At 48.5% G+C, this 24,863-nt stretch overlaps 1 protein-coding gene across 3 annotated transcripts in view; it reads right to left on the bottom strand.

The window, feature by feature from the left end:
• The window catches only part of SORL1 (sortilin related receptor 1), a 170,483-nt gene that overhangs the window by 18,862 nt on the left and 126,758 nt on the right, over positions 1–24,863 (bottom strand). For all 3 annotated transcript variants that reach the window (XM_057316611.1, XM_026505541.4, XM_044386576.3), the window contains 14 exons: positions 22,186–22,293; positions 20,548–20,679; positions 19,312–19,443; positions 18,558–18,692; positions 17,566–17,721; positions 13,443–13,592; positions 11,130–11,261; positions 10,039–10,165; positions 9,701–9,870; positions 7,268–7,380; positions 6,924–7,028; positions 6,057–6,129; positions 3,292–3,374; positions 1,973–2,069 (listed from right to left, as the gene is read on the bottom strand). In XM_057316611.1, the coding sequence (XP_057172594.1) occupies positions 1,973–2,069; positions 3,292–3,374; positions 6,057–6,129; positions 6,924–7,028; positions 7,268–7,380; positions 9,701–9,870; positions 10,039–10,165; positions 11,130–11,261; positions 13,443–13,592; positions 17,566–17,721; positions 18,558–18,692; positions 19,312–19,443; positions 20,548–20,679; positions 22,186–22,293 (1,713 nt within the window). The remainder of the gene's footprint in view (positions 1–1,972; positions 2,070–3,291; positions 3,375–6,056; positions 6,130–6,923; positions 7,029–7,267; positions 7,381–9,700; positions 9,871–10,038; positions 10,166–11,129; positions 11,262–13,442; positions 13,593–17,565; positions 17,722–18,557; positions 18,693–19,311; positions 19,444–20,547; positions 20,680–22,185; positions 22,294–24,863) is intronic.

Raw genomic sequence — 24,863 nt, 5'->3', positions numbered from 1 at the left:
ATGCCCTACTTTTTAAGCCTTTAAAAAAAACATCTCTACACCCAGTGTGGGGCTTGAACTCATGACCCAAGATCAAGAGTTGCATGCTCTTCCGACTGAGCCAGCCAGGTGCACTGACACCCTATTTTTTATTGTGATCTCTCAATTTAAGGGAGTCCCACATGTTGGATTTCCATTATTTTACAAATTCATCCCAGCATTACTTACTGATGACTACTACAAATAAGACACTTGCATGGGCACTGGGTAGTTTCTCTCAAAGCTGACCATCTGGGGATATAAACTGGGACATCACTCCTAGAGAGCCATTTGGCCTTGGGTAAACATCTTGAAATTCTTCCTGCCCTTTAATCCAGATATCCCATGGAATCAGAGCACGCAAACATCTGTGGGCCGTGATGTTACATATTACATACATAATCCGACTGCCCAGAGACAGGGCAATGGTTAAATAATGTGCATTCCATGAGCTATTGTACAGCCACTAAGAGCTGTCTCCAAGAATATTTAATGAGACGAGAAAATTCTTACAACTTTAAGTGAAAAAGGCAGGCTACCAAACCACAGTTGACCCTGGAACAACACGGGTTTGAACCTATGTGGTCTACTTATACTTAATTTTTTTTTTTAAGGTCAACTACTGTAAGTATATTTTCTCTTCCTTATGATTTTCTTAAGAATATGTTCTCTTGGGGGGCCTGGGTGGCGCAGTCGGGTAAGCCTCTGATTCATGGGCTTCGGCTCAGGTCATGATCCCAGGGTCACAGGATCGAGCCCCACGTTGGGCTCTGCACTCAGCACAGAGTTTGCTTGAGAATCTCTCGCCCTCTCCCTCTGCCCCTCACCCCCTCCCGTCAAAGATAGATAAATAGATAGACAGATGAATATTTTCTTTTCTCTAGCTGACTTTATTATAAGAACAGTACAGAATACATGAAGCATACAAATATGTCTTCATCGACTGTTCATATTATCAGTAAGGATTCTGGTCAATGGTAGCCTGTGAGTAGTTAAGTTTTTGGGGAGTCAAAAGTTATATACAGATTTTCTAGTGGGTCAGCGTCCTCTAACCCCCAACTATTCAGGGTCAACTGTATTCAAACTGAGTCCATTTCCTTGTTTGTAAGACTGAAAAATACAACAGCACTTACAGCAGCTGCTGCTTCAGAGATTAAGAAAGAAAAAGCCTGTGAAGTGTTTGGCACAATGCCTCGCATCGAGCTGGCCCTTCATGTATTTCAGGCAACAGCTAGGAAGACTATTGTTCTGGATTCGGCCAATTTCTATCGGTGCAACATTAAGACAATGAGATCACAGTCAGGAATTAGAAAGATGTGGGTTCCAATCCTGACGATGTCACCTTCTGTGAGAATTACTTTATTTCTCAACCTTGGGTGCTCATCAGGTCAAATGAGCATATCCCAGAGAATTATGATTGGGGTGATATAAAACGGTACACATAGAACAGCTAGGTAAATGCCTACACACAGCAGGTGACAGATACAAGAGGGACTGGGGCATGACCTTCCCTCCTCCCTTAGCTCAGTTTGTCCATTCACTCAACAAATGTGCCCTGAATACCAACTACGCACCATATCTTGTGTAACTTTTATTAGCAGAGGAGGAGCAAACCACACCAGAAAGGAGGGGCAGGCAAATCACTGTCGGAACTTTCTTTTGGAGCTCAAAGATCATCGGTATAGGGTTAATCTGGCTTCTTTCCAGTTTCTCCTCTTTTAAGCCTCCAACTTCCATTAAGAGCCAACGAGCTAGAGGAGGGGGCTGAGGAGCCAGCAAGTGGACCCGCCCCCGGAGGCAGGAGTCATTTACAGTCTCTTTACTCTGCTCACCTAGAATAGCAGCCAGAGAAGAGCCCCCTCTCCCAGGCAGCCCCCACACAAGCTCTGCTGCCAGGAACTCTCCATCTGCCTACCCCTCCCTGCTCACACACCGACCAGCTCCAAGGTGTTACCTTTGTGGGACAAGATGCTCCCCCGGAAGTTCAAAGTTCTCTTCTCTTGTTTGTGGGTGTCAAATGCCCAGAAAAGGTTCACCACATAGCCGTTCACCTGCCAGGAACCAAGAAACACGTTAGGGGAACAGCACACAGCCAGGGGGCAGCAAACACAAAAGGTACCCCTTTGCTACTGTTACTTTAGGCATCTCCTTTCTTACAATGGACGGGTTGTTTCTTTTGATCTTTAGATGGGTTCCCCGTGTGCAATCATTGAATATTTAGTTGTATGGCACCTACTCCTAAAAATAAACAAGAGACTATAATATACACTACAGATGTGATTTTTAAAAATGGTGCAGAATAAAAGGACAAGGGTCAATTTCATAAAGGCAGAAAGAGGAACAACTTTAAAGAGAATTACATTATGGTATTGAAGGATACATCTTAGCTCGGGTGATCCTTGCAGTCAGGGCCAAGACGTCAATACGAAAGGGGCCTGCTTAGCTCCCACTGTCTTAACAGGAGCAAATATACCCAGGCCTCAGGAAAGGCTACCTTTTCTAAGTCCTGAGCTCATAAAAGGATTTGATCTGAAGATCTTTAAATATGGGGCAACAACAAAACAATTAAACTGCTTTCAAGAGCAAAGACTATATAGACAGGGCTTATGGGAAGGCCATCCCTTGCAGCAACGGTCTCTGAAGCCAAGGGCAGGCCACCAAACTGTGGTTCAGTTAAGTGGCACAAGGGCTCCAAAGGCTGTTGATCCCACCACAGCTTCACAGACAGGGATGGATGTGAGGAAAAACAGATAAGAAAGAACGAACGTTATGGAAGGTGCATCTCAACTTGGAAAACCACAGGCACACAGAGGCTTATGGTGGAGCGGGCTCTGCCGACGGGCCACGCAGAGCGGACGGTGGGGCCGGAAGGGGAGGATGCACAGTGGCTGTAAGTGGGTATATTTCTAAGGGATCTGACTCTCTTTCACTGTGGGAACCTCTGCATTAGTGCTTCGCACCAGGAAATCCAATAAAGCTGAAAATTATAGGGCATACATATTCTGTTAACACCATCTCTTTATTTCCACTGTAGCTGTGAACCATTTAATTATATGGTTTAAAAAAAAAAAAAAAAGGCGCCAGGCTGAGGCAGAATACTTTCACGAGAAGGCTCAAGTTGTTCTTCACTGGGAGGAAGAACTAACCTAGTTGTGGTATTTTGCTTTTACTGGATCGAGTCATTGGTCCTTCTTCCTCTTACCGTCCTGGGCTACACCGGTTCCATCACAAGGAGAGCCCCACCCAACAGCGAGTTTGAAATCCCAGCATTACCTTGATGTCACTCTCCATGGTCAAGGTGAAGCTCAGAGAATTCTCACTGTAGCTGTCGATACGGATATCTGGTGGTGGGATCACTAAAAACAAAACGGAATGCAAAAAGAGAAACCATGTGATGAAAGGTGAGGAAGGCAGGACTTCGCAGCTCTCAACTCAACAGACAAAGCGATCTTTTAGTGGGGGAGGAAAGGGCATGTCTTTGGCTGTTCTCACTCGTCTCTTTTACCGCCCTTGTCCTGAAGCTGAGGGTGGGTCACACAGCTATCTGGGCTCCCTCAGCTATCCTGGCAACTGGGTCGAGCAGAAAAGTTCCATGATGTAAATGCCCCGAACAGCCCAGCTGCAGCCTCCTTCTGAAACACGCAGGCATCCCAGTGGGCACCACCTCTTCCGGCACCAACAAAGACCCAGCGGCCTCAAGTCCTCCTCGAAGGCTGAGGACACGATAAATCGGAGGGCATAAATTGTAAATACATGTGTGGCAAAATGGAAAGAACGTGGCCTCTGGAGTCTGGCAAACTTGAGTTCAAAGTCCCATTTGGACACTTAGACAACCATGGAAGTTACTTATCCTCATACTAATGTCAACTCAACCAACGTTCCCTTCCTTTCCGTTTCCGATAAAGCCTGAGGAGCTGGTAAGTCACTGGCATGGGCACGATGAAAGTGGCAGAGAGACAAGACCCCTCTCAGTTCAAGAGATGAGAGCATGGTGCTTGTCACTCGGAAGGTCTGCCCACAAGATGGCAGACCGTGCTCTGCCAGCCACAATCCAAAGGGCTCAATGGGGTAACTGTTATCAGAAGACAGTATATAAATGACAACTTGTATACTGGGCCGTTTAACACATCAGCCTCTTATACAGGCAAGGCAAGAGACACTCAAAGGAGTGGATAAGATTTGGTGGCCAAAGAGACGTACCAAAATCTAGCAGAGTCCCTCCAGACGATCAGCCATGTAGTAAGAGTGGGCGTGAGGAAGTAAAAAGGATGTTAGGGCAAGAAGAAGAAAGGATATTAGGAGTTCCAGGCCACCAACTGAGCGAAATAGTGAAAGTGTTGCCGTAAAGCCAACCTGAATTATAACCGTGGTGACTGGGGATAGCTCAAAATCCTTCCCAAAGCCCAGTTTCCTTAGCTACGAAATGAGCATAACAATACTTACAGGATTGATAAGGATTAAGGGAGATTGATTCACGTAAAACAAGAAGCACGGGGCTTAGTATATAAGTGCTCAATAAATGGTTGCTTCTCTCGTTGCTATTATTCCCCCACTTCCACTAATGAACATTGTGCTTCTGGCTGACGCCAGTGCTGCATGTGTCCTCCGTGTGACGTCATGGCGACACAGGCTCACAGAACACAAGGCGCACTTCCCGACGCTGCACACCGTGGCCTCCTGTAGGTACCCTAACCAACACCCGTACGAAGAGCCGAGGCTCACCATCAAAATCAGATGAAGGAAGTGTAGGAGACTTTTCAAGGCAGGTGTGATTTTGTTCAGTGAATTCAAGGTACATGTCTTATTGCTGATCTTCCAGTGTCCCTTCTTTTCAGTATGTATGTTTTGATCGATTTCATAGAGGAAAATGACAATGCAACACAATAAAAACTCTAGGAGAGTGTGCACTCGGTATGCTTTTTCTAATTACCCCCAAGCACCCTGATACAAAGACTGGCTGGCCTCACTAAGTTTGGCTGCCTCCTGCCCTGATCTCAAGGAGCCCAAATTTTATAGTGACTCTCCATAACCCACAGCCTATCTCTCACAGGCTCAGGTTAAGGTAAAACCCTCCAACCACACTCCATGCGACACTTCTGTCCAGAAACGAAAGCCACAAGTGCCAAGGCCAAGTTCAGGAAACCACTCGGGAACACAAGCTACAGTCCATCTCCCTAAGTGTGCCAGAAGCCTTCCTTTTAATTGCTTTAATTCACTCCTTCGTCAACGATTTCATTGGCAGCCCCTCAACACCGGTGAGAAAGTGGAGGAAACCAGACCAGACCCCTGCCCTCGCGAGGCACAGACGCAGGCAGGACAGCACCACGGGAGCGTGCATCTCAGCCCAGGGGAAGCTGGGCAGCCTGGCGGTTATAGGCACAAGCTTTGGGATCAGGAGGATCAGCCCCTATCCCAGCTCTCTGCCATTTACTGACCGTGCAGGAGGTGACTTCACTTCTTTCTAGTTCCTTATCTGTCCTTAGAGTTGTTGGGAGGGTGCTAAGGGTTCAGTGAGCTGGGCCGATGGGTGCAAAGCTGCGAGCATTCCCGAGTGCCCGGCACTCGGCAAGCAGTCAGCGATCACGGAGATCGTCAGCTCTAGAGCTAGAAACTACCACCTACGCATCGTTGGTCAGTGCCACTGGGGAAGTTCCAAGCGTAGCAAAGCACTCTTACAAATGCCATCAACGGACACATACAAAATCATCCGTAGCTGTTGTGAGAAAGAAGGAGTCCTTTTATTTTGGCTATTACGCATGAGCACAAGAGCTGGGCGTGACGGCCTCTGGAAATCCCTTTGGATGTCTGCACCATGAGAAAGGCTCGGCTCTAGGAGGAGGAGAAGTACATTCGACAGCCCCTGAAGAAACTCTGTATCTAAAGCACTACGGAAACCCCTGGAAATGTGTGCATGCTGGCGGGGGAAGGAGGCTGCATGAAGTTTGCTCATCGACGCCTCCCCATTTGCCAGTCACGCTGAAAGTCATTTCCAAAGGGCTTCTATCTTCTCTCAATGTGCACATGCTGGAATCGTTTACCTTTTCCTTTGACGGTGGTAATGGCTTTAGAATCGCTCCAGTTTCCTACTCCACGGCTAGTCACCGCAGCCACCTTTTCAAATCAGACAGTGAATTAGTATAAAATAAAGGCAATGCGCCATACAGCAAGGGTTCCGAAGGAGCTATGCGGCTGGGACTCTGGCAGTGAGGGTGGCAAACGGTCTACGCAGAGGGATCCCGGACACTCAGAGGCCCCAGCAACTGCAATAACAGGGGGGAGGAGACAACTGGAGGAATTTGGGCCAGGGGAGCTGTGACAGTGCAGACATGACGGATTTCTGTTTATTGACAGGTTCTGAGGTTCTTCTCTATGGGGGGGAATGGGGCATATGTGCGCCTGTGGGTCCATACAGACACACATAAACGTACGTGTATACGAAAAAGGGGACTGAGAAAATCGTCAGCGTCATGGAGTCTATGTGCACAGTTAATGGTCCCAACAAACATGTTCTGCACAAAATCTGTCTTTTCTGCTAAACATATTGATAACATATTGCGTAAGATTCCCTCGACAGCGGCTTCTAAATGCCATTCATAGCTCCACATCACCCTGCAGCTCAGGATAAGCAGGATAGTGGTAGGTGCAAGAGTGTAGGAGCTGGAACGCTAGCAGAAAATCTGGGTTAAAAGCAGGTAAAGCTGTATTACCATAAATTCTCGGTTATCTGAGGGAAATCCGATTTCAAGTTCTCTGCGGTACTGGTTTAAGAGACTGAAATGATGATGACCTCTCAGAGCAAGGGGTTACGTTTTGAGCAGACTACTAGTAAGTATCTCATAAAGGTAAGCATGGCGTTCTCGTGTTCTAAGACTGCCCAGATGGCTGAAATGGGGGCTAACACTCACTCTGACAGTGTATGGAGCGTTGACCAGTAAATTCTTTATTTCCGTAAAGTTACTGGCAGCCCTCTGGGAGGCCCACATCTTGGAACCGCTCCTGCTATATTCCACCTAAAGTGAAAAAAAGAAATTATTAGTAAGGTAACCAATGGTCTGGGACATCCTGATACCTTACAAGGAGGCAGGAGGAGAGAGGGAGGGGAGATGCAAAGTGTTCTAATGGGTGGATCACTATTTACCAGGCTACACCAGATCAAGTCCTAGCCATTCAGAACACGCTTCTGCTTGGGCAGACCCAGAAATCCGGTCACACAGACAGACGTGGCCCACCGCTCCTAGAAGTTACTTACGATGTACTCTCGAATGAGGCCATGGGTGTGGGTGGGAGGAATCCAGTGGGCCACAATCACACCTTCCTCTTCCCTGTGGAGTGATAGCTGGAGATTTTGGGGGGCGTCTGGCACTAGAAAAGAGTCAACCCAGAGTTAAAACCCATCTGCATGCTGGTAAACCGGAGGAACTTTCCTGAGATTGAAACAAAGACTAGAAAGAATCCAGAGCCAGCATTGGGACCTATCCACTAGCAAAGGCTATAAGCTTGGTCTTCACATCAACAAAATTTCTTCCAGAATGCGAGGTGTGCTGTGCACACATCAGACCGGGGCTTGGTCTGGTGTGACATAGGTCTATGGCTCACAAGGGCTGCAGGAAGGAATCACTTGCCGGCACTAGGCCTCTAATGCTGAGATCTTAATTGCCAAGGACAACGCCTGCTGCCTCAACTTCTCATCCAACCCCAGTATCACGGGCATGACCGTGAAGGAATGAGGAGACTTCTTTTCTAACAGCACAGAACTTCTATACCTAAATGAATGGGATCACCTTCAAAGCAGGCTCCTCAATGACTTTTAGTGTCAAGACATTTCTGGATCTTCCCTCTTGTGACTGCCTTCAGAGCCGTGTTGGAAGCTCCACACGAGAAACCCATTACGACACTTTCTAGTCAAACTTCGTTCTGACTGCAGAGAATTTATCCATGTAGATAATCGGCAGAAGATAAATGCTACCGGTTGAACTGCTGCCCCCCACCCTCCCCACACACAGAAAGACAACGCTACCTACAAACCAAGGAGAGAGAGGCCTCAGAACAAACCTCCCTGCTGGCACCTTGATCTCAGACTCCTAGCCTCTAGAACCGTGAGAAAATAAATTTCTGCTGTGTCAGCACCCCAGGCTACCGTACTTTGCGATGGCAGCCCCAGCAACCTAATACAATGAATATTCATCAACAGTCGGAGACCTGAGAGCCCTCCAAGGGCGGGACCCGGTCTCATTCGTCTCTGGATCTCCAACATCTAACATAACAGCTGAGCAACGCCAGGTGCTGCTAAGGTCTGTGGAAAGAAAACCAATGAATGGAGTATTTCAAAGACAGCTCCACAGTCAAGAATTCAGCTAAGCTACATCACGGCGTCGCTGCCTCCGCAGCCATTGTGTTTGGCCAAGCAGCCTGCAGGGGTCTGAAACACACTAGCCCCTCATGCAAGCGTGTGTGCCGGACGGCAGCCTGCAGACTCACCAGCCAGTGTGAGCTCTCGATACGACTTCCCAGCAGCCCTTGTGATAAACAGTCTCCCCAGCCTCCCAGGACCTTCCCCTGGGGTGCCCCACAAAGTTGTACCAAAACCCCCTCTTTTTTGGCTTGCATTGACCAACGCAGTCTTCGCACAGGAATCCCAATGTACCGCAACCATGAACCCTAAAAAAGGCACATGCCCAACTCCTGTACTCTCTCTGCGTGCCCCCTGCCTTCACCTGTGCCCCAGGGGTTACATGGGGCAGGTACTTCCTCCGGGAACTGGGAATGATAAGCTTCTCTATTTCAAGTTTCCCTTGCAGGCTTTGGTTGACCATCTGACACCCCCGGGCTCTACTAAACCAGAGTCAACAAGATCATAACACACAGGTATCGGTGAGTTTTGTTGCACTTCGCACCTCCTTGCTTTCTCCAGACTCCCACCGTAGCTATCCTGCCCTCGTGCTGGAATCAACCATTGCTTCAAGGAGCCCTGGTTCTTTCTCCTGAAGAATGGCACAGAAGCCTCGATCTGCTACGGAAGTGTCATCTGTGTGGGCCTTCCCGGCTGACGGAGCAAGGAACCATTATCTGTGTGATACCAGCCTGCCTGTGGACCCATATCTGAAACTGTTTTCCACGTGAGCATCTGCACGTACATTAAGATGGAGAGGAGTTCATGCAGAGGTCTCCAACCATAACCCAAATGTACGCACAGGCATTCGCAAATGCGAACTTCACAAGACCCTGGGGACGAAGATCACTGGAATAAGCACGCAGTCACCCGATGTCAGCTACCGTGAAAGGCGAGGAAGCAGGGAACCTCTAGGACACGTGAGTTTTGATAAATCTCTTGAAAACGGAGCCTTAATACTCCTGACATGCCTCATATTTTAACAATGATGATCTCACAAATACCGAGTACGAGGAGATTGAAGGTAGAGATAGGGGCTAGAAAAGCAATGCAAAAGGCAGCCACATTGGGCACGATCCGAAGTTAACTTCCGAAGGTGGCAAAACACTACATGACCTAATTAGGAATACGTGCACAACAGCTCAGGCAGGGCCATTGAGCTTGGCCACAAACCTTCTGCATATATGCGGCCCATGTCATTAGGTTCCTATTCTCCTGACTATCCTTGGGAAACTCTCTGCAAATCCCACCGAAGGTCTTAGACACGCCACAAACGTAAACTAGAACACTTACGTCCTTCTGGCGTCCGCAGAGTCACGAAGTCGTTGGTGTTATGCACTTTGCTGAGACACTGGACCTGCACTTTGACCTGATACGTGGTGTCTGGCTTCAAGACTTTTAATATGGTGTTGGTTTTATTGCTGTGGGTCTCCACGGTCTTCCAAATGCCCTCTCCAACCACCCTGGCCGAAAGAAGAAAGATACCGTCACATCAGAGCTGCATGGCAGCGCAGAGGACGCTGGGCTCAGGTAATGAAGAGCTGCTCTGTGTGCACACCACGAGAGTTTGCACAACAGCCAGTGCTGGTAGAAACTTCGTTTTCTTCTCTCATGGCAAAGATGGGACCCACCTGTAGTACACGTTATAGACACAAGCAGCAGAGGGCATTTTCTTGGGCCGCGTCCAGGTCAACGTTACGTCTCCAGAGAAGTCGGCCGTCCACTGAAGATTCTGTACTTTATATACAGTTAGTTCATCTAGAGAGATGAAGGGGGAAAGGGAAAGAAAGTGGTCTCTCACAAATGCTTGGGTTTCAAAGGACCCAAGAGGTCCCGTGATGTTTAGGCAGACCTACCATGATCTAGATTGTCAGGCCACAGTCAGCATCTTAAGATATCTTATCACAGGAAAAAAAAGAATCCAAACCTTCCTATATGACTTTGCCCAGGGTCTCCTAAATTTCCAGTCATGGTATTTTCCTTTCATTTCACCTCCTTGTCTACACAGGGGTAAGCCTGTTGCTCAACACAGAATTCTACAGGTCTGGCAACGATGTCATCACAGGATCCATTACTGCGACAGACTGAATGTTGTGTGTCCCTCAGAATTCATATGCTGAAACCCAATCTCCAATGTGATGGGATTAGGAAGCGGGGTTTCTGGGAGGTGATCAGGTCATAAGGACAGCGTCCTCATGAGTGACATCAGTGTCCTCATAAAAGCAACCCCAGAGAGCTCCCTCACCCCTTCCACCATGTGAAGACACAGGGAAGATGGCCGTCAATGAACCAGGAAGCTAGCCCTCACCAGATGTGAAATGTGCTGGTGCTCTGATCTCGGGCTTCTAGTCTCTGGAACTGGAAGAAGATAGTTTCTGTTGTCCATAAGCCCTTCAGTCTGTGGTGTTCTGTTAATAGCAGCCCAAAAGGACTAGGACGATTACTAAAAGCGTTCCAGACAGAAGAACTGTGTTCACCCCGCCACAAAGCCTGAGGCTCTGGGAGCATGGTGCGCCCACACGGGGTGGGACGTCCACAAAAAACAAATCCAAGACCAGAGTTTCCCTCACAGGGATGAGGCCAACCTGCATCAGAGGCAGGACAAGCCTCCCTTCACTGGGCGCTCCAAAACTGGGCAAAAAGCGGTTTCCCCTCAGACTGAGGAAAGGCTCACGAGGTTCTCGGCAGAGTGCCCGCGGGGGGTCGAGGTCGAGGCACTCACCGCTGCAGGCCCTCTCGTCACTCTCGTCCGAGCAGTCCAGGAAGCCGTCACAGCGCTCAGAGAGTACGATGCACGCCTCGCCGTCCTCGCACTTGAACTCCCTGCTCATACAGGTCAAGGTGCTGTGTGTGGCTGCAACACAGGGGACGGCACGTTGTGGTAACGGTTGATTGTGTTTAGGAAACGTAGTCTGTGTTAATCGGCTTCTGATTCAAAATACGCCTCTGGAACGAGGAGGAGTAACCCCCACAAGTGGCACTGGGATGCCTCCTTGTCTGACATGAACAACGGGAATCTGCCTCCAGGAAAAGGAAGAGCTTTGGGGTCAAATGATCTAGAGGGGATGCAGTAATTTACAGGCTCCACAGTGATTCACTGGAATTGGCCTACGTTCAAAACTTCTGTTCTAGAACAAGAACAAGGAATCCCATTTTCTCTCTGAGGCACTGCATCCGCTTCTGAAAACCACACTTTGAGATGGAGGTAGAAAAACTGGGTCATGTTCTCGTGAGAGAACCCACCTGGTCAACAGGAATGGATAACGAATCTAGAGATATGTTCCCGGAGACAAAAAGACACAGGGGGTTGGGGTGGGGTGGAATGTTTTAACAACTACCCTCAGCTGGTGAGTGCTTACATGAATGACGAATTAAGACTTAGCATATCGCTACTGTGGAAGTACAGACTTCAATTTAATATACTTTTAAAAGAGCTCCCTATTACAGTAAATGTCAATGAAAGAAAGGAAATGTGAGGCTTTTTATAAACTATAATCCCCCAGCTCTTGGAAAATCATTGTATTATAGAGCTCTGTGACATGCAGAACTGAAATTGGTTTGCCTTGGGGATATTGGAAGAGGGGGCTTGGTTACAAATGAAATTGCACTACAGCATTTAGAAAACGTTGGAGACCCACTAGTATAAGAAACCCAAGATGCAATTCGTCCTTCCATCTATCCATCCACCTACCCACCCATTCACCCACTTACCCATCCATTCAACAAGCCTACCCAGGATCCAAACACCCACCCATCTAGACAGCCATCTATCCACCCATCTACTCCTTCATTTATCCATCTACCCATCCATCCATCCATCCATCCATCCATCCATCCATCCATCCAACCACCCATCTTCCCAACCAGTGAATATTCATGGAGGGCCCACCATGAATCAGGACTGTTCAAGATGCTAAGAATATGGTGATGTGTACAACAAAGGACCTACCTCAGAGAGCTTACTTTCTATTGAGAGAAACAGCAAACAAGTAAACAAACAACTCTGTGGTTTTAGATAGTGATGAAAAACCACAAAGAAACATAAAGAGAAGAACAGTAACAGAATGATGGGCAGGGGTCATTTCATACAGAATAGTCAGTGAGAAACTCTATGAAGAGCACTGTTCTGGAAAATACCAAGATCTCCCTCCCGAATTATTCCACGTGGTAGAATATATCCAAATAACAGGTGAGTAGTAAAGCTGGTGGGTGTTTGAGGTTTCTTTATGAAACATGTCTCAATGTTTTTTTAAAGTGGGAAAACAGGTTTTAGAAATGGAGAATACGGTTGTTATTAATCTCTGAAAATCCTTAAGCTGATAATTAAACAGATGATTAATAGGCACTTGGAAGAGAACGTGGTGGCCTTCAGGGGCCAGCTTCTCCAAGAAGGATCGTGCCACGCTAATCTCATTTCCTTTCTTGATAGGGCTCTCAGATTCATGGATTGAGAAAGATCGGAGATACAACACATCTTGATTTTAAGACCATTAACCAGGCAACATCCTTATGAATAAGGCTGATTTGGAACAGGTTAAAGAAACTTAAAGAATGCCGACTAATGAATTAATCTCACCAAGGAGGAAGGTGCTAGGTCCTATTTCATTTCCTTGTTAATTATTTTCAGTGTTCATCTTACTGTGCAGTTACTTATTTGGCTGAAATGTTCCTATTATGATTTGGGCAAATGCGGGATCGATCTGACCATTATTTTGATGTCCCAAAGGTCCACTTCAATTTTACCCTACTCCCTTGTTTCCCTCTGTTATTTCAGAGTACTCCACTATAAGAACTTTGAGCGTAGCATGATGAAAAGGTCACAACCTTGTGCAAAAAAACAAAAACAAAAAAAACAACAACTAAATAAATATCCCAGTCTGGTACTGACGAGGTGATCTCTGAAGCTGATTTTCCTATCTCTAAAATGGAGATAATCCCAAAACCGCAAGGTTATTATGAGAAACGAAGCACGAGTAATGGGGTCTCCTGCTCTCCAGAAACCCTCTCCGAGTGGTGAATCCCTGAGACTACTCACGACAGTTGGCCTCATCCTGGCCGTCCTGGCAATCTTGGTGGCCGTCACAGCGTTTCCAGTTGGGGATACACTTCTTTGGCTGGTGACACTCGAATTCAAATCGGTCACAGCGCCCATGGTGAGTGGGGATGGAGGCAGTCGTGACATTTGCTGGAAGAAAAGGTTTTGAAAATTCACTTTTTGGTACTGATCAGCGAGAGCAACCAACTCAACGTGGTAGGAAATGATAGTGCTTTCAGAATGACGACAGGGGCCAGGAGACAAATGTGAACTCTGGATAGGGAAGGCAGATTGATCCGACACAGTCATCTGATTTTGAAAGCTGGACCGCAGACAGCGGTAAGTGACTCAAGGGACCAGTGGAGGCCAAGTCCCATCCTAAGCTGTCACAGCAGAAAGCAAAGAACCCACAAGATGGACATCACACAATCTTCAAAAAGCTGGAAAATGCTCTCTGAACTGGCAGAGAAGAGGGAGAAAAGACAGTAAGGGAACAGATGGAAGAATGTTTGAGTAGCAGCAAGGTTCCCTATGTGCCCCGCCCCTACCAGCCCCACGAGACAATCACCCCGGACGTCACCCCCACAGAAGCCTGGAGGATTGTTACGTGGAGGGTAAAAAAGGGCTGGTTAGACAGGCCTAGTGAAGAGCAAGAACGCCATACTGAAGAGAGGGGGTTAAACCCACAGATTGCTGAATGCGAGGAACCCTGGTCCCCCATCCTCATAAGCCCTGGCAGGGACACCTTTATTCCCTAGGCAGTAGATTGTAAAATCTTCTCTAGGGAAACTGACCAGGCTTGGGAACAAATCCTCAAGCAACCCAGATCAAGAGTTCCCGGACCAACAGCCCAACCGTGAAACTCAAAGCTGACAAGCCTACCCATGTGCAGAATCGCTTGTGCTTTTGTCCCCACCCTTCAACACAAGCAAGCAACCGGAATTATCTGGGGAAAAACCTCTGGCGTGAAAGACAGAAATGAGTACAGACCCCTTCCCTGCAAAAAAAAAAAAGAACATTTGGAGGAAATAGAGACTTTGTAAGAAGAAAACCTCAAATATAAATATCTTTAATACGCTCAGAATGAAGAAATATCTATTTCTGCATGAAAAAAGGACAGGATGCCATGAAAAAGGAAGAGTACTAGACATGTCAAAGCCCCAAAAATTAAAACCATGGTAACCGTAACGGAAAACTCAGGAGCAGAGCTGGAAGACAGAGCTGAATCTTCCAGGAAACAGAGGGAAAAAAGAGAGATCAGTTACAAAATAGAAAGGTGACAGGACCGCATCAGAAGATCTAACGTATGAATGACAAGAGTTCCAGGAAGAAAGAGACGCTGCTTGGTGACGCTGGAGCAATGCCTTCAAAATTCTGAAGAATTGCTGACAACCTAGAATCCCAAACCCAGACCAACAACTATCACTCAATCCAAAGACCTTGAAGAAAAACACTTTCAGAGAAGCAAGACCTCAGCGATGCCTCCCATGTTCTGTTTCCCAGGGAACGTTCTGAAAAATGTGCTTTACCGAAAAATGGGATTAAACTAAAAAAGAGAGAGAAAGAGGGAAAGGAAGGATGAGGGAGAGAAATCTGGGATGCACAAAACAGGATCTCCAACAGGAGAGAAGTCAAATAAGTCCTCAGGATGGAGAAGCCACACCCCGCAAGGCACGTGTGGCCCAGGCATAGAGGGCAACAGGCACAAACCCCAAGCAGCAAACTCAGAAGACAAACACATTGAAGGCTGTCCTCTCTGCGTCCTTGGCCTCTGCGCCACCGTAGTCACCGGACAAAATCTACTGGGGGGTGTACTCCAACAACACAAGGGAGCAAACCAACAAAAGCAAGACACAAGACCCCAGAAACAGCAACTCCAAACCAGGAGAAAGGCAAAGGGAGTTCCAAGGAGGGTGGTGAAGGCCCAGGGGAGGTGCAGGCAGTGGGCCTGGTCAACACTGGGCCCAGAGAGGAGGATCCGGGCTGCTGGAAGGGATACCCTCAAGAGAAACTCTGGGGCTAAGAAATCACTGATATGGTGACCTTGCGGAAAGTGACCCCCCAGAAGCTACTGAGAGGGGGAAAGCATTAGCAGATGGCGCACAATGACCTGAGCTAACAAATGAAACAAGAACCAATGACTAATTCTGGGATGTTGTGTGCATCCCATGGTTTTAACTGGATTTTCAAAGGGGCCTCTCCTACGCCTAGAACCCCTCTGCTAAAACAGGGTGCATGGGGAAAAGCAGTAAAAAATAAGGCTTTTAGAAAGCCAAGCCAAGGCGCATTGAGGCACTAATGCCTGGACAGTAAGGGGGCCGCCAAAAGGTTCCAGACCGAGGAAGGCAGGATCATGCATCTACACGCAGCCTCTTGGGAGGTAAACTCCAAGGGGAGAGGTACACGGCCCAGAGACCAGTTAGGAGACTCGCAGTGCAGAAACCAGATCCGAGAGCTGGAAACGACCCAAATTAAATTTGCAATGATGACGTACATACAAAAGAAATCACAGAAGCTAAAGGAAAGATGGAAATAGGAATCTGCACCCTGCATTGGGCAGAATTTGCTAGAGCCTGTTAATACCCTGCTCAGAAATTTCAATAACCTAAAGACAATTTTGAGAGGAGAATCGAATCATTAAACAGGTGAGCCTTGGGGGCCAAGGACAGAGATAAAAATTTTTTTTTTACAATTTGTTTTAATTCGAGAAGCATTTATAGGATGCTATTTGCCTATTACTGTAATAAGCACAGTGGGGGATTCAAAGTATGTGTCACGATTCCAAAACATGAGGTCCGTATAATCGCTTGGAAAAGAAAGATTCCCATGCATGAGATGACCAGGAAGCAGCACATGGCAGATCGTAGTGAAGAATCAAAGAGACAACAGGTACGTATGAGGCTGGAAAAGAGATCAGTGCCAATCCTAGGACTCAGTGAAAGCTCCGTGCTGGTGGGCTTGCAAGGGAAAATAACAGTGTACTTGCTCCAAGCGGGAATCTCAAACTTTAGTGGACCCAGCAGTCACGTGGGGAGCTCCTGAGCTCCATGCAGAAATCCTAATTCCGTAGTTCTTATGAACACCCCAAGTGATTCCATTACAGGTGGTCTCCGTTCCGTACTTTGATAAACACTGGTGACACAGCAAGGGCTCTTTTAGCTACAAAACCCATGCCTCTGTCTGCTGTGATGGGACAGTGGGTTTCACAGAGGGGGAAAGTGGGAGGGCAAGGTCGAGGAGGGCAGAGGTCTCTGATAAGGCAGACACTCTGCTGAAGGAGTATCAACAGAGAAGAAGCAGGTCTGTCCAGAGAGGATGAGGAGCCCGCCTTGGCAGAAGTGCAAAATAATGGCAGGTAAGAGGGATCTTGAAAATAGGACTCAAGGGTTGGGATCTATCTTCTGGACAAGGGAAAACCACTGATGATTTCAAACAGTGAAGCAATGGGGCGAATTAGTTTTAAAGGAGGAAGATGACTGCTGGTCTAGAAGTTTGCTAGGAAAAGGATCTGCAAAGCATAGAGAACTGTCTATTCTCTTACTCTAACCAAGTCAGAAACAGAATCCTGCTCAGGAAAGGATCCAGCACCCTTACCTCTGTTCTGCCTGCAGTTAAGGGAGCGCACTAGTCAGGGGTCTCAGGGTAGACTCCTGCCTCCCGCAACATGGTTACTGCCCACGCCTTCAGATGCCTCTCTGGGTCCGGCCACTAGATGGCAGTGCTTACCCTCCTTTAGCAGGATGGCCGCCAACTAGCCCGCAGGAAAATCAGGCTCTCCCCCCGTTGAGAGTCTAACACACACACGCAAACACTTCCCCCATCGTTCCCATTGTAATTTCCTGTGGAGAAGGAAGCAAAGGTGGCCCAACCGCAGCCAGGGTGGAAAGCAGAGTCACTGGCCTTTTCATACAGGAAGATGAGAAGGCGGTTAGAGGAGAGGAGACCCTCCAGCTCCGAGTGCCCCGGGTCTCCCTGCTCTGGAGGTGCTAAGCAGCCCGGGCCACAGAGCACAGGGTCCCAGAAGGCAGGGGGCACTGAGCCTGGCCATTCTGTGCCCAGGGCATACCCTGGAAGGTCCACTCTACAAAGGCAGGTGCCGCAGGAGCGGGCAGGGAGCACTCACCCGGCGAGGGACAGGCTTCTTCATCCGAGCCGTCTGCACAATCCCGGTACCCATCGCACACCCAGCTGTCCATCACGCACGCCCCACTGCTGCAGCGGTAGTAATTGGGCAGACATGTAGAAGGCCCGGGAGTGGGGGACGGAAGAATACGTGAATCTGAGCAAAACACAAGCAAGCAAGAATGCCCCAAGTGTGACAAGACGCCTGATCTCAGACCAAAATGTGCCCCAAACTTAGCATGGACGTCCCCGCTGGAGCTGCTCCAGCCCAGGGAGGCCAGCGTCAGGCACGGTTCTGAATAGCAGCTCATGTAAAATTCATTTATAATGGGGTATCAGAATAGACTGCAGCCTCTTCCCTTTTTGGAGCAGATGCACCTAACCCCTTTCATCTGATGTGGGCTAATATCTGAGTTTGTTTTTGCAGGGGCTCAGCAGGGGCTCGATGTTTCTGCAGGCTGAGGGAAGGAAGATGACTCAATGCGCATAGTAGATGGGAGAGCTCACGCTGAGGCTACACACTGCTGGTTACAACTCCACCACAGCTCCCCTAAGACCTAGTTCAGGGAGGAGGGCACCAAAAAGGAAGGTAAGCAGCGTGCGCTCCACACCAGTGCTCCTGGCATGCAACATGGCCGGCCCTGTATCACCTAGGGATCTTGTTACAATGCAGATTCGGACTCAGAAGGGAGGCCTGGGGTGGGGGTCAGAGACCCTGCATTTCTAACCAGCTCCAAGATGTGGAGCTGCTGGTCCGCAGGCCACGCCTGGAGCTGCCAGGCTCCAGAGCGCTCACCGTGCCTGCAAAATACGGCACATGTGACCCTAAAAACAGGAGAAACCAACCACGCTGCTTTTAAAGTGGGAGGGGGTAGAAAAGAACTCAGAGGGTTGTGCCCCCAAAATCGCTGAATGAGCCCAGCCCCGAGGAGACCAAATTCAATTCTATGCAGAAAGGGGGCCGTATGTGCTGGTGTGTCCCAAGACCCTCACCTCCGCAGTCCCTCTCATCAGACCAGTCGCCACAGTCGTTCTCCCTGTCACATTTCCACCTGTTGGGGATGCAGTGGCCATTGTCACACTGGAACTGGAAGTAGTGGGAGCAGTTCGGGGCTTCTGTGGGGTTTTCTGGGGAGATGAACCGCACCGTCAGTCAGCTGCCCTGCACCAGTGTGAACAAACACACCAACCAGACAGACACAGCCTCCTCAAGGCCCAAGTCCCCGGGCAGCCTGCACAATCCGACCAGACACAGGTAAGGCAGTTCTTGGACCCAACTTCCCGGATCCCAACTCATGCTTCTCTGAGCCAGGCATCTGGACCTTACGAATAATACCCAACCTTTTAATTCTGACGCTTTACCAAAGGAATGATATATCTACTGACTCTAACCCAACAGTGACAACGACTCTATGAAGTTGTGAAATCTGCAACTTTTAGGGGAGGAGAGGGAAGCCCTCTCCAAAGATTTACCGTAATTCCTTTCCCGTATTTCTTAGACATCATGTGAACTTCCCAACGAGGGAAAGAAAAGGAACCAGAATACGCATCCCCCAACACTGACTGGGGGCAGGCTGCCACTTCCAGACTCAATTCTCTACACAGAGACTCAAGAGCTGGCAGGAACCAGTGCTGAGGAAGGACAAGGCAGAGCCTGCACTGGAGTGGGCTGAGAATGGCCTCCTGAACCACAGGCATCACTGTGACCAGAGATTAGGGACGAGAGGCTGCAGGTCCCAGATCTTACCGCAGCTGGCTTCGTCGGAGTAGTCACCGCAGTCATCCATGCCGTCGCATTTCCAAATCAAGCTGATGCACACTCCGTTCTGGCACTGGAAACTGAACTCATCACAAACCTTGTGGAACTCGGGGTCTTGGGCTAGATAAGGAACAAGCACCATAAATTCCAGGTTACTGCCATACTGAAGAGCTCCAAGTGGGACACTGCTTGGAAACAAGACAAAGAGCAACTGTCCTCCACCAAGAGATACGCCGGCCACAGGTTCCCTGATGGTAAAAGCCAACGAAGACCTACCCCCCAATAGCTCAGAAGGTGACTATATTGGGAAACAGGTCTTTAAAGAGGTGATTAAGTTACAATGAGGTCATTAGGGTGGACCCGAATCTAATAGGACTGGTGTCCTTATAAGAAAAGGAAAGCAAGGGGCGCCTGGGTAGCTCAGTAGTTGGGCATCTGCCTTCGGCTCAGGGCGTGATCCCGGAGTCCTGGGATCGAGCCCCACATCAGGCTCCTCCACTGGCAGCCTGCTTCTCCCTCTCCCACTCCCCCTGCCTGTGTTCCCTCTCTCACTGGCTGTCTCTCTGTCAAATAAATAAATAAAATCTTAAAAAAAAAAAAAAAAAAAGAAAAGGAAAGCAAGACACAGGCACAGATGGGACACTGAGGGAGAAAGAAGGCAGCCATCAGCAAGCCAAGAAGAGGGCCACAGAAGAACCAACCCTGCCTCCATCTTGACCTCAAGCTTGTGGTCTCCAGAACCGTAAGAAAATGCATCTCTGTTGTGTCAGCCACCCAGGCTGCAGTCTTTGGTGACGGCGCTGAGAAGGCAGGAGTGGCTACCACAGGCAGGGCCGTTTTAGGAGCGGGGCTACGGCAGTGCACCAGACAAAGGCCCTGCTCTCGTGAAGCCCACACTCCAGCAAGGAGAGACAGGCCATCCAGTACATACACAGTGTGCAAAGCGGTGACTAGAGCGGGGAAGACCCCTGGAGCCAGGCAAGGGTGCTACAGAGGGATGGGTGTGTGGAAAGGGCTGTCAGAGAACAGACTATCTGGGCCAAGACCTCAGTCCTTCCACACCCTCCCCTCATATGGACACCAACAACCAAAGAGCAACAAAGGCAAGTCTTTCTCAGAAAAGGGCCAGACTGGACCCTCGAGCAAGACCCATGAACCAGAGGGGCCCAGCCCTTCACAGTGTCTCCAGGGCCTCGGTCACCTCCCCGTCCCCCCCCCACTCACAGCATCCTGCGAACGCCACATCCTCGTCTGAGCCATCACGGCACTGGACGATCCCGTCACACACCATGGAGTGGAAGAGGCATTGCTGGCGGTTCTTGCACACGAAGTCCATGAAGCGTGTGCACAGGGGCTCTGAAAAGGGTCCGGGACGGGGAGAGGGCCGTGAGCACTTGGGACTGGGGAGGTCCCTCGCAAACCCTGAGCAAAGGCGCCCTGGTACAGATGCGCCCTCAGGAGACAGCAGGAAGAGCCACCATTTAGGGGGCACTGGCTGTGTGCCGAGCCCTGAGCTACAGCTCCTGACCCAGAAGCTCATCACTGAACTCTCAAGACAATGTTATGAGAGCTTTTACTGTCCTGGTGTCACGATGAGAACAGAGGCGATGGCAGCATTGAGCATTTTGCCAAGAGTACCCAGCCAAAACTGACATCCAGACCTGTCTGACGTCATCACTCAACGATCTTAATCACTAGCCACAGAATAGACTCTCTACTCCTGTTTCTAGAAAGGACTAGAGTTATGGACTGAATCGTATCCCTAAAAATTCATGTTAAGGCCCTAATCCCCGGGATAACTGTATTTGGAGACAGGGCTTTTAAAGAGCTAATTAAGGTTAAATGAGGTCATCCATGGCGGGGGAGGTGCTGATCCAACAGGGGCAGTGTCCTTCCAAGAAGAGACACCGGGGATGCGGGTACAGACAAAAGGCCACCCAGGACACAGCCAGAAGATGGCCTTTGGACTCGAACTGCGACATCAGCCTGCCCCTGGGTCTCCAGCCTGCCAGCCTACCCTGTAGATTTGGACTGGCCAGCCCTTCTCCCTCCACGAACGGATTCCTGAAAATAAGTCTCTCCCTAGAGATACACACATTCCAGGGGTTCTGTTTCTCTAGAGAATGCTGGCTGACACAACCAGAGAGTGAATTCTCCGGGGTGTACGAGTCCCACAGTCTCTGTCAATGACTTCTCCACGCTGCTGCTCTTGCACGGATGTGACCTGAGATGACACGTAAGCAGGTTGTGACTGTGTTTAAAGAAAAATCCATTCCCTAGAACAGCTTACGTCCAGCCAGCTTTCCCCCACAGGCCAGTCTGCCAACCCCGGCATCGCGACATCGTTCTCAAGCTGGGCTGCCCGTCACATTCACCTGCAGCACTTTAAAAAAAATCCCAATGCCCGGGCCATGCTCCAGATGAATTACATCAGAATGGGGGGGGGAAGGGGGGGGGCGACCCAAGCACAGTATACTCACAGATGAGCACTACTGACCCAAGACAACCTCTATGAGTCCAAAGGAAACTGGGACAAAAGAGTCACCTGGCTGGAAATGTTACCCAGGCAACACTAATAAAACCAATAAAGTAGGAGAAATAAGTGTTTAATTCAAAACAACGGGTCGACTCCTGGAACGTACTGCAACTAACCAACAGCGCTCACTGAGCTACCACCTATTCCGCGATCGCCCCACTGCTACCCCCCTTATTCCTCTTCACCCAAACCACGGTGCCCTGCTGCTGACGGCCTCTCAGAGTCCTGCCTGAACTCGGTTAAAAGCTAACCCCTGGCAGTTTACTGAGGAAATGCTAAGAGGTAGTCCAATATATGCGCTTTCCTGGGGCGGGGAGAGGACTCACCGCAGTGCTGTTCGTCCGCACCATCCGAGCAGTCCCGCAGACCGTCGCAGTGCTTGCTGGACGGGATGCATGTGCCGTTCGGGCAGCGGAATCCATTGCACTTCTTCTCTGAAATGCAATTCGACACCGGAAGAAAATGACGGACAGGAAACAGGCAGGCACTCACATGCGTCGTGTGGGTAGAAAGCTGCACACCCCTAAGGAGGGCGGGTGATTGGTAACCGCGGCCACAGTTACCCGTGCGTGCACACTGTGCCCAACAATGCCATTGTAAAAACGTAATCTACCCACACAAGGGAAAGATAAGTACAAGGTTATTCATTGCAATGCTCTTTGTAACACAGAGAAAACCGCCTACGTGTCCATCAGTAGGGAACTGTGCAATGCCTTATTGTACATGGAACACAAGACCGTCATAAAGGCACTGAGGAAGCACTCTGTGAAAATGTGTCCTGGATACACAGTTATGTGAAAAAAACAAGGTACAAAACAGCAGGCCTAGCATACTACTTGTATAAAAGAGAACAAAAATAGGCAGTACATTTAAATTTGCACATATGCACAAAAATGTCCTAAAGGGATACAACCATAACTTCCTATGTGGACAGGGTCAGAATTTGGCAGATGGGGAGAAAAATATTTACCATACAAATCTTGATGCTTTTTTTTCCCATTTTGAACCACAAAAACGTGTTACCTACTCATGAGCACATATTTTTTAAGAAAAGCTTCAGTGAATAAAAAAAAGGGGACATGAATCCTGATAATAAATCTTGGTCTTTTAAAGCTCTCATAAATCACCATTAATTCTTCGGGAATTCTAAACCAAAGCCCTTTTGGAGAAAGTCCATCCTAGAAATGTTAAGAATCCTAGGTTTCGCACTTAGTAGAGAATTCTTAGCATGAGGTAACCCTCTCTCCTGAACACAGAGCTACTGCCTGACGTTAGGCTTAAAAGTAAATTCTTGCAGGTCAGTCATGGCCACTGCAAACCCAGCTCTTAGGAGAATGGTTCCAGGAGGGTCAGATGTAAGGCAAGAAAACGTGTTTCAATCCCATAAAAAGTCATCATGGAATAGGAAGTTATTCAAAGGACATCAAACAGAAACACTGAGTACCATGAGTCAGGGAAATGTTTAATGTCACTGAGTATAAAAGCTTTTTTAAAAGAAGTATAAAAGTAAAATTACACAAGACAAACTCCCATTCATTAAATCAGAGAAAACAGCTGAGAAGATAAAATGTAAGCTCAAGGGAGACTGGGGAAACAGACACCATGCTACTGAGAGAGATGCTCTGGGTATCACTTAGAAACACAATATGGTGCATCTGACCCAGCAATGCCATACTGAGGAACATACCCTAGGAAGCAGCTTCAAGAAAAAATAAACCTCCATTTCCAAAGAAATGGATAACTTTACTACGTGTAGTAGTGTAAAACTAAAAACACTCAAATGCCCGACGAGGAAGAAACTAAGTCAGAGAAACACAAAGGAAATATGCACGTGCCTTGAAAACGCTGACCACAGAAAAATACAGACACAGGCAAACATCTCTGTTTAATACTCTGACATGAGAGCAATAGGGTATACAACATGTGGACAAGGACTTCAGTCCCATGAAGATCTGGAACATATGGTGGAAAGTAAGAGGAAATATACATATAGGTCTCTGCCTGGTTCCTGGCACAGCACTCGAAACTCTTCCAATTCCCCAGGGGACAGGAGTGTCTCGTGTTCTAATGGAGCAACTCTGGTTGGGCTCCTGTGTGGCTTTCGGATGGCGGCTGGTCACCAGGAAAACCATGCCATGATAAGAGGCTTGGAACTTTGAGCCCCACCCCAGATCCTCTACGAAGACGCAAGGGATGGAGACTGAGTTAATGATCAGTCATACCTATGCAATAAAGCCGCTATAAAAATCTTAAGAGTAGGGGGCTCGGAGACCTTCCAGGTTGCTGAGCACAGAGATGCTGGGAGAGCGGCAGGCCTGGACAGGGCACGGAAGTCCCACAGCCCTTCTCCATTCCTTGCCCTACGCATCTCTTCCTTCTGGATGTTCATCCCAGCCGTTATCATATCCTTTTCTAACAAACTAGGAAACGTGTTTCTCTGCGTTCTGTGAGACGCTCTGGTAAATCACTGAACCCAAGGGGGGGACCCGGACATATAAGTGGTCGGTCGGAAGTAGAGGTGACAACTGAGGCTGGTGACGGGCATGGGAAGTGGTGGGCAGTGCTGGGGACGGCGCCCTTCGCCTGTAAGCCCTGACCCCATTCCAAGGAAGACAGCGCATAAGGCATGAGTTAACTGGAGGACCCCCAGCTGGTGCTGAGGAAAGTTACTTGGTGTGGAAAACTCACGTGTGGCGGCCAAGAAGCCCTGGAATGTACTCTCTGCGCAGATACTGACAGCACAGGAGAAACACGGGGATTTTTTTCCTACCGATATTACGGAAAAAGGATAACGACAGAGAAACTTGAAAATATTTGGTATAAAAAAAAATTTTATATATTGTGTTTCTGTGGTGGCTATTTTATGAAGGTAAGTGACCACCCTAGAGTTATTTTTGCCATCGGTTATGCTGAGAAAGTCCTGCTTTTGGGGTGGTAAGCCATTTTCCCACAGGACCGTAAGAACTCTTAGTCATAAAGCATGCAATTTACACAGAAATCGTTG

This window comes from Ursus arctos, unplaced genomic scaffold (assembly GCF_023065955.2).
Source record: "Ursus arctos isolate Adak ecotype North America unplaced genomic scaffold, UrsArc2.0 scaffold_22, whole genome shotgun sequence".
Lineage (NCBI taxonomy): Eukaryota > Metazoa > Chordata > Mammalia > Carnivora > Ursidae > Ursus > Ursus arctos.
This window is presented reverse-complemented; position numbering and strand designations above follow the sequence as displayed.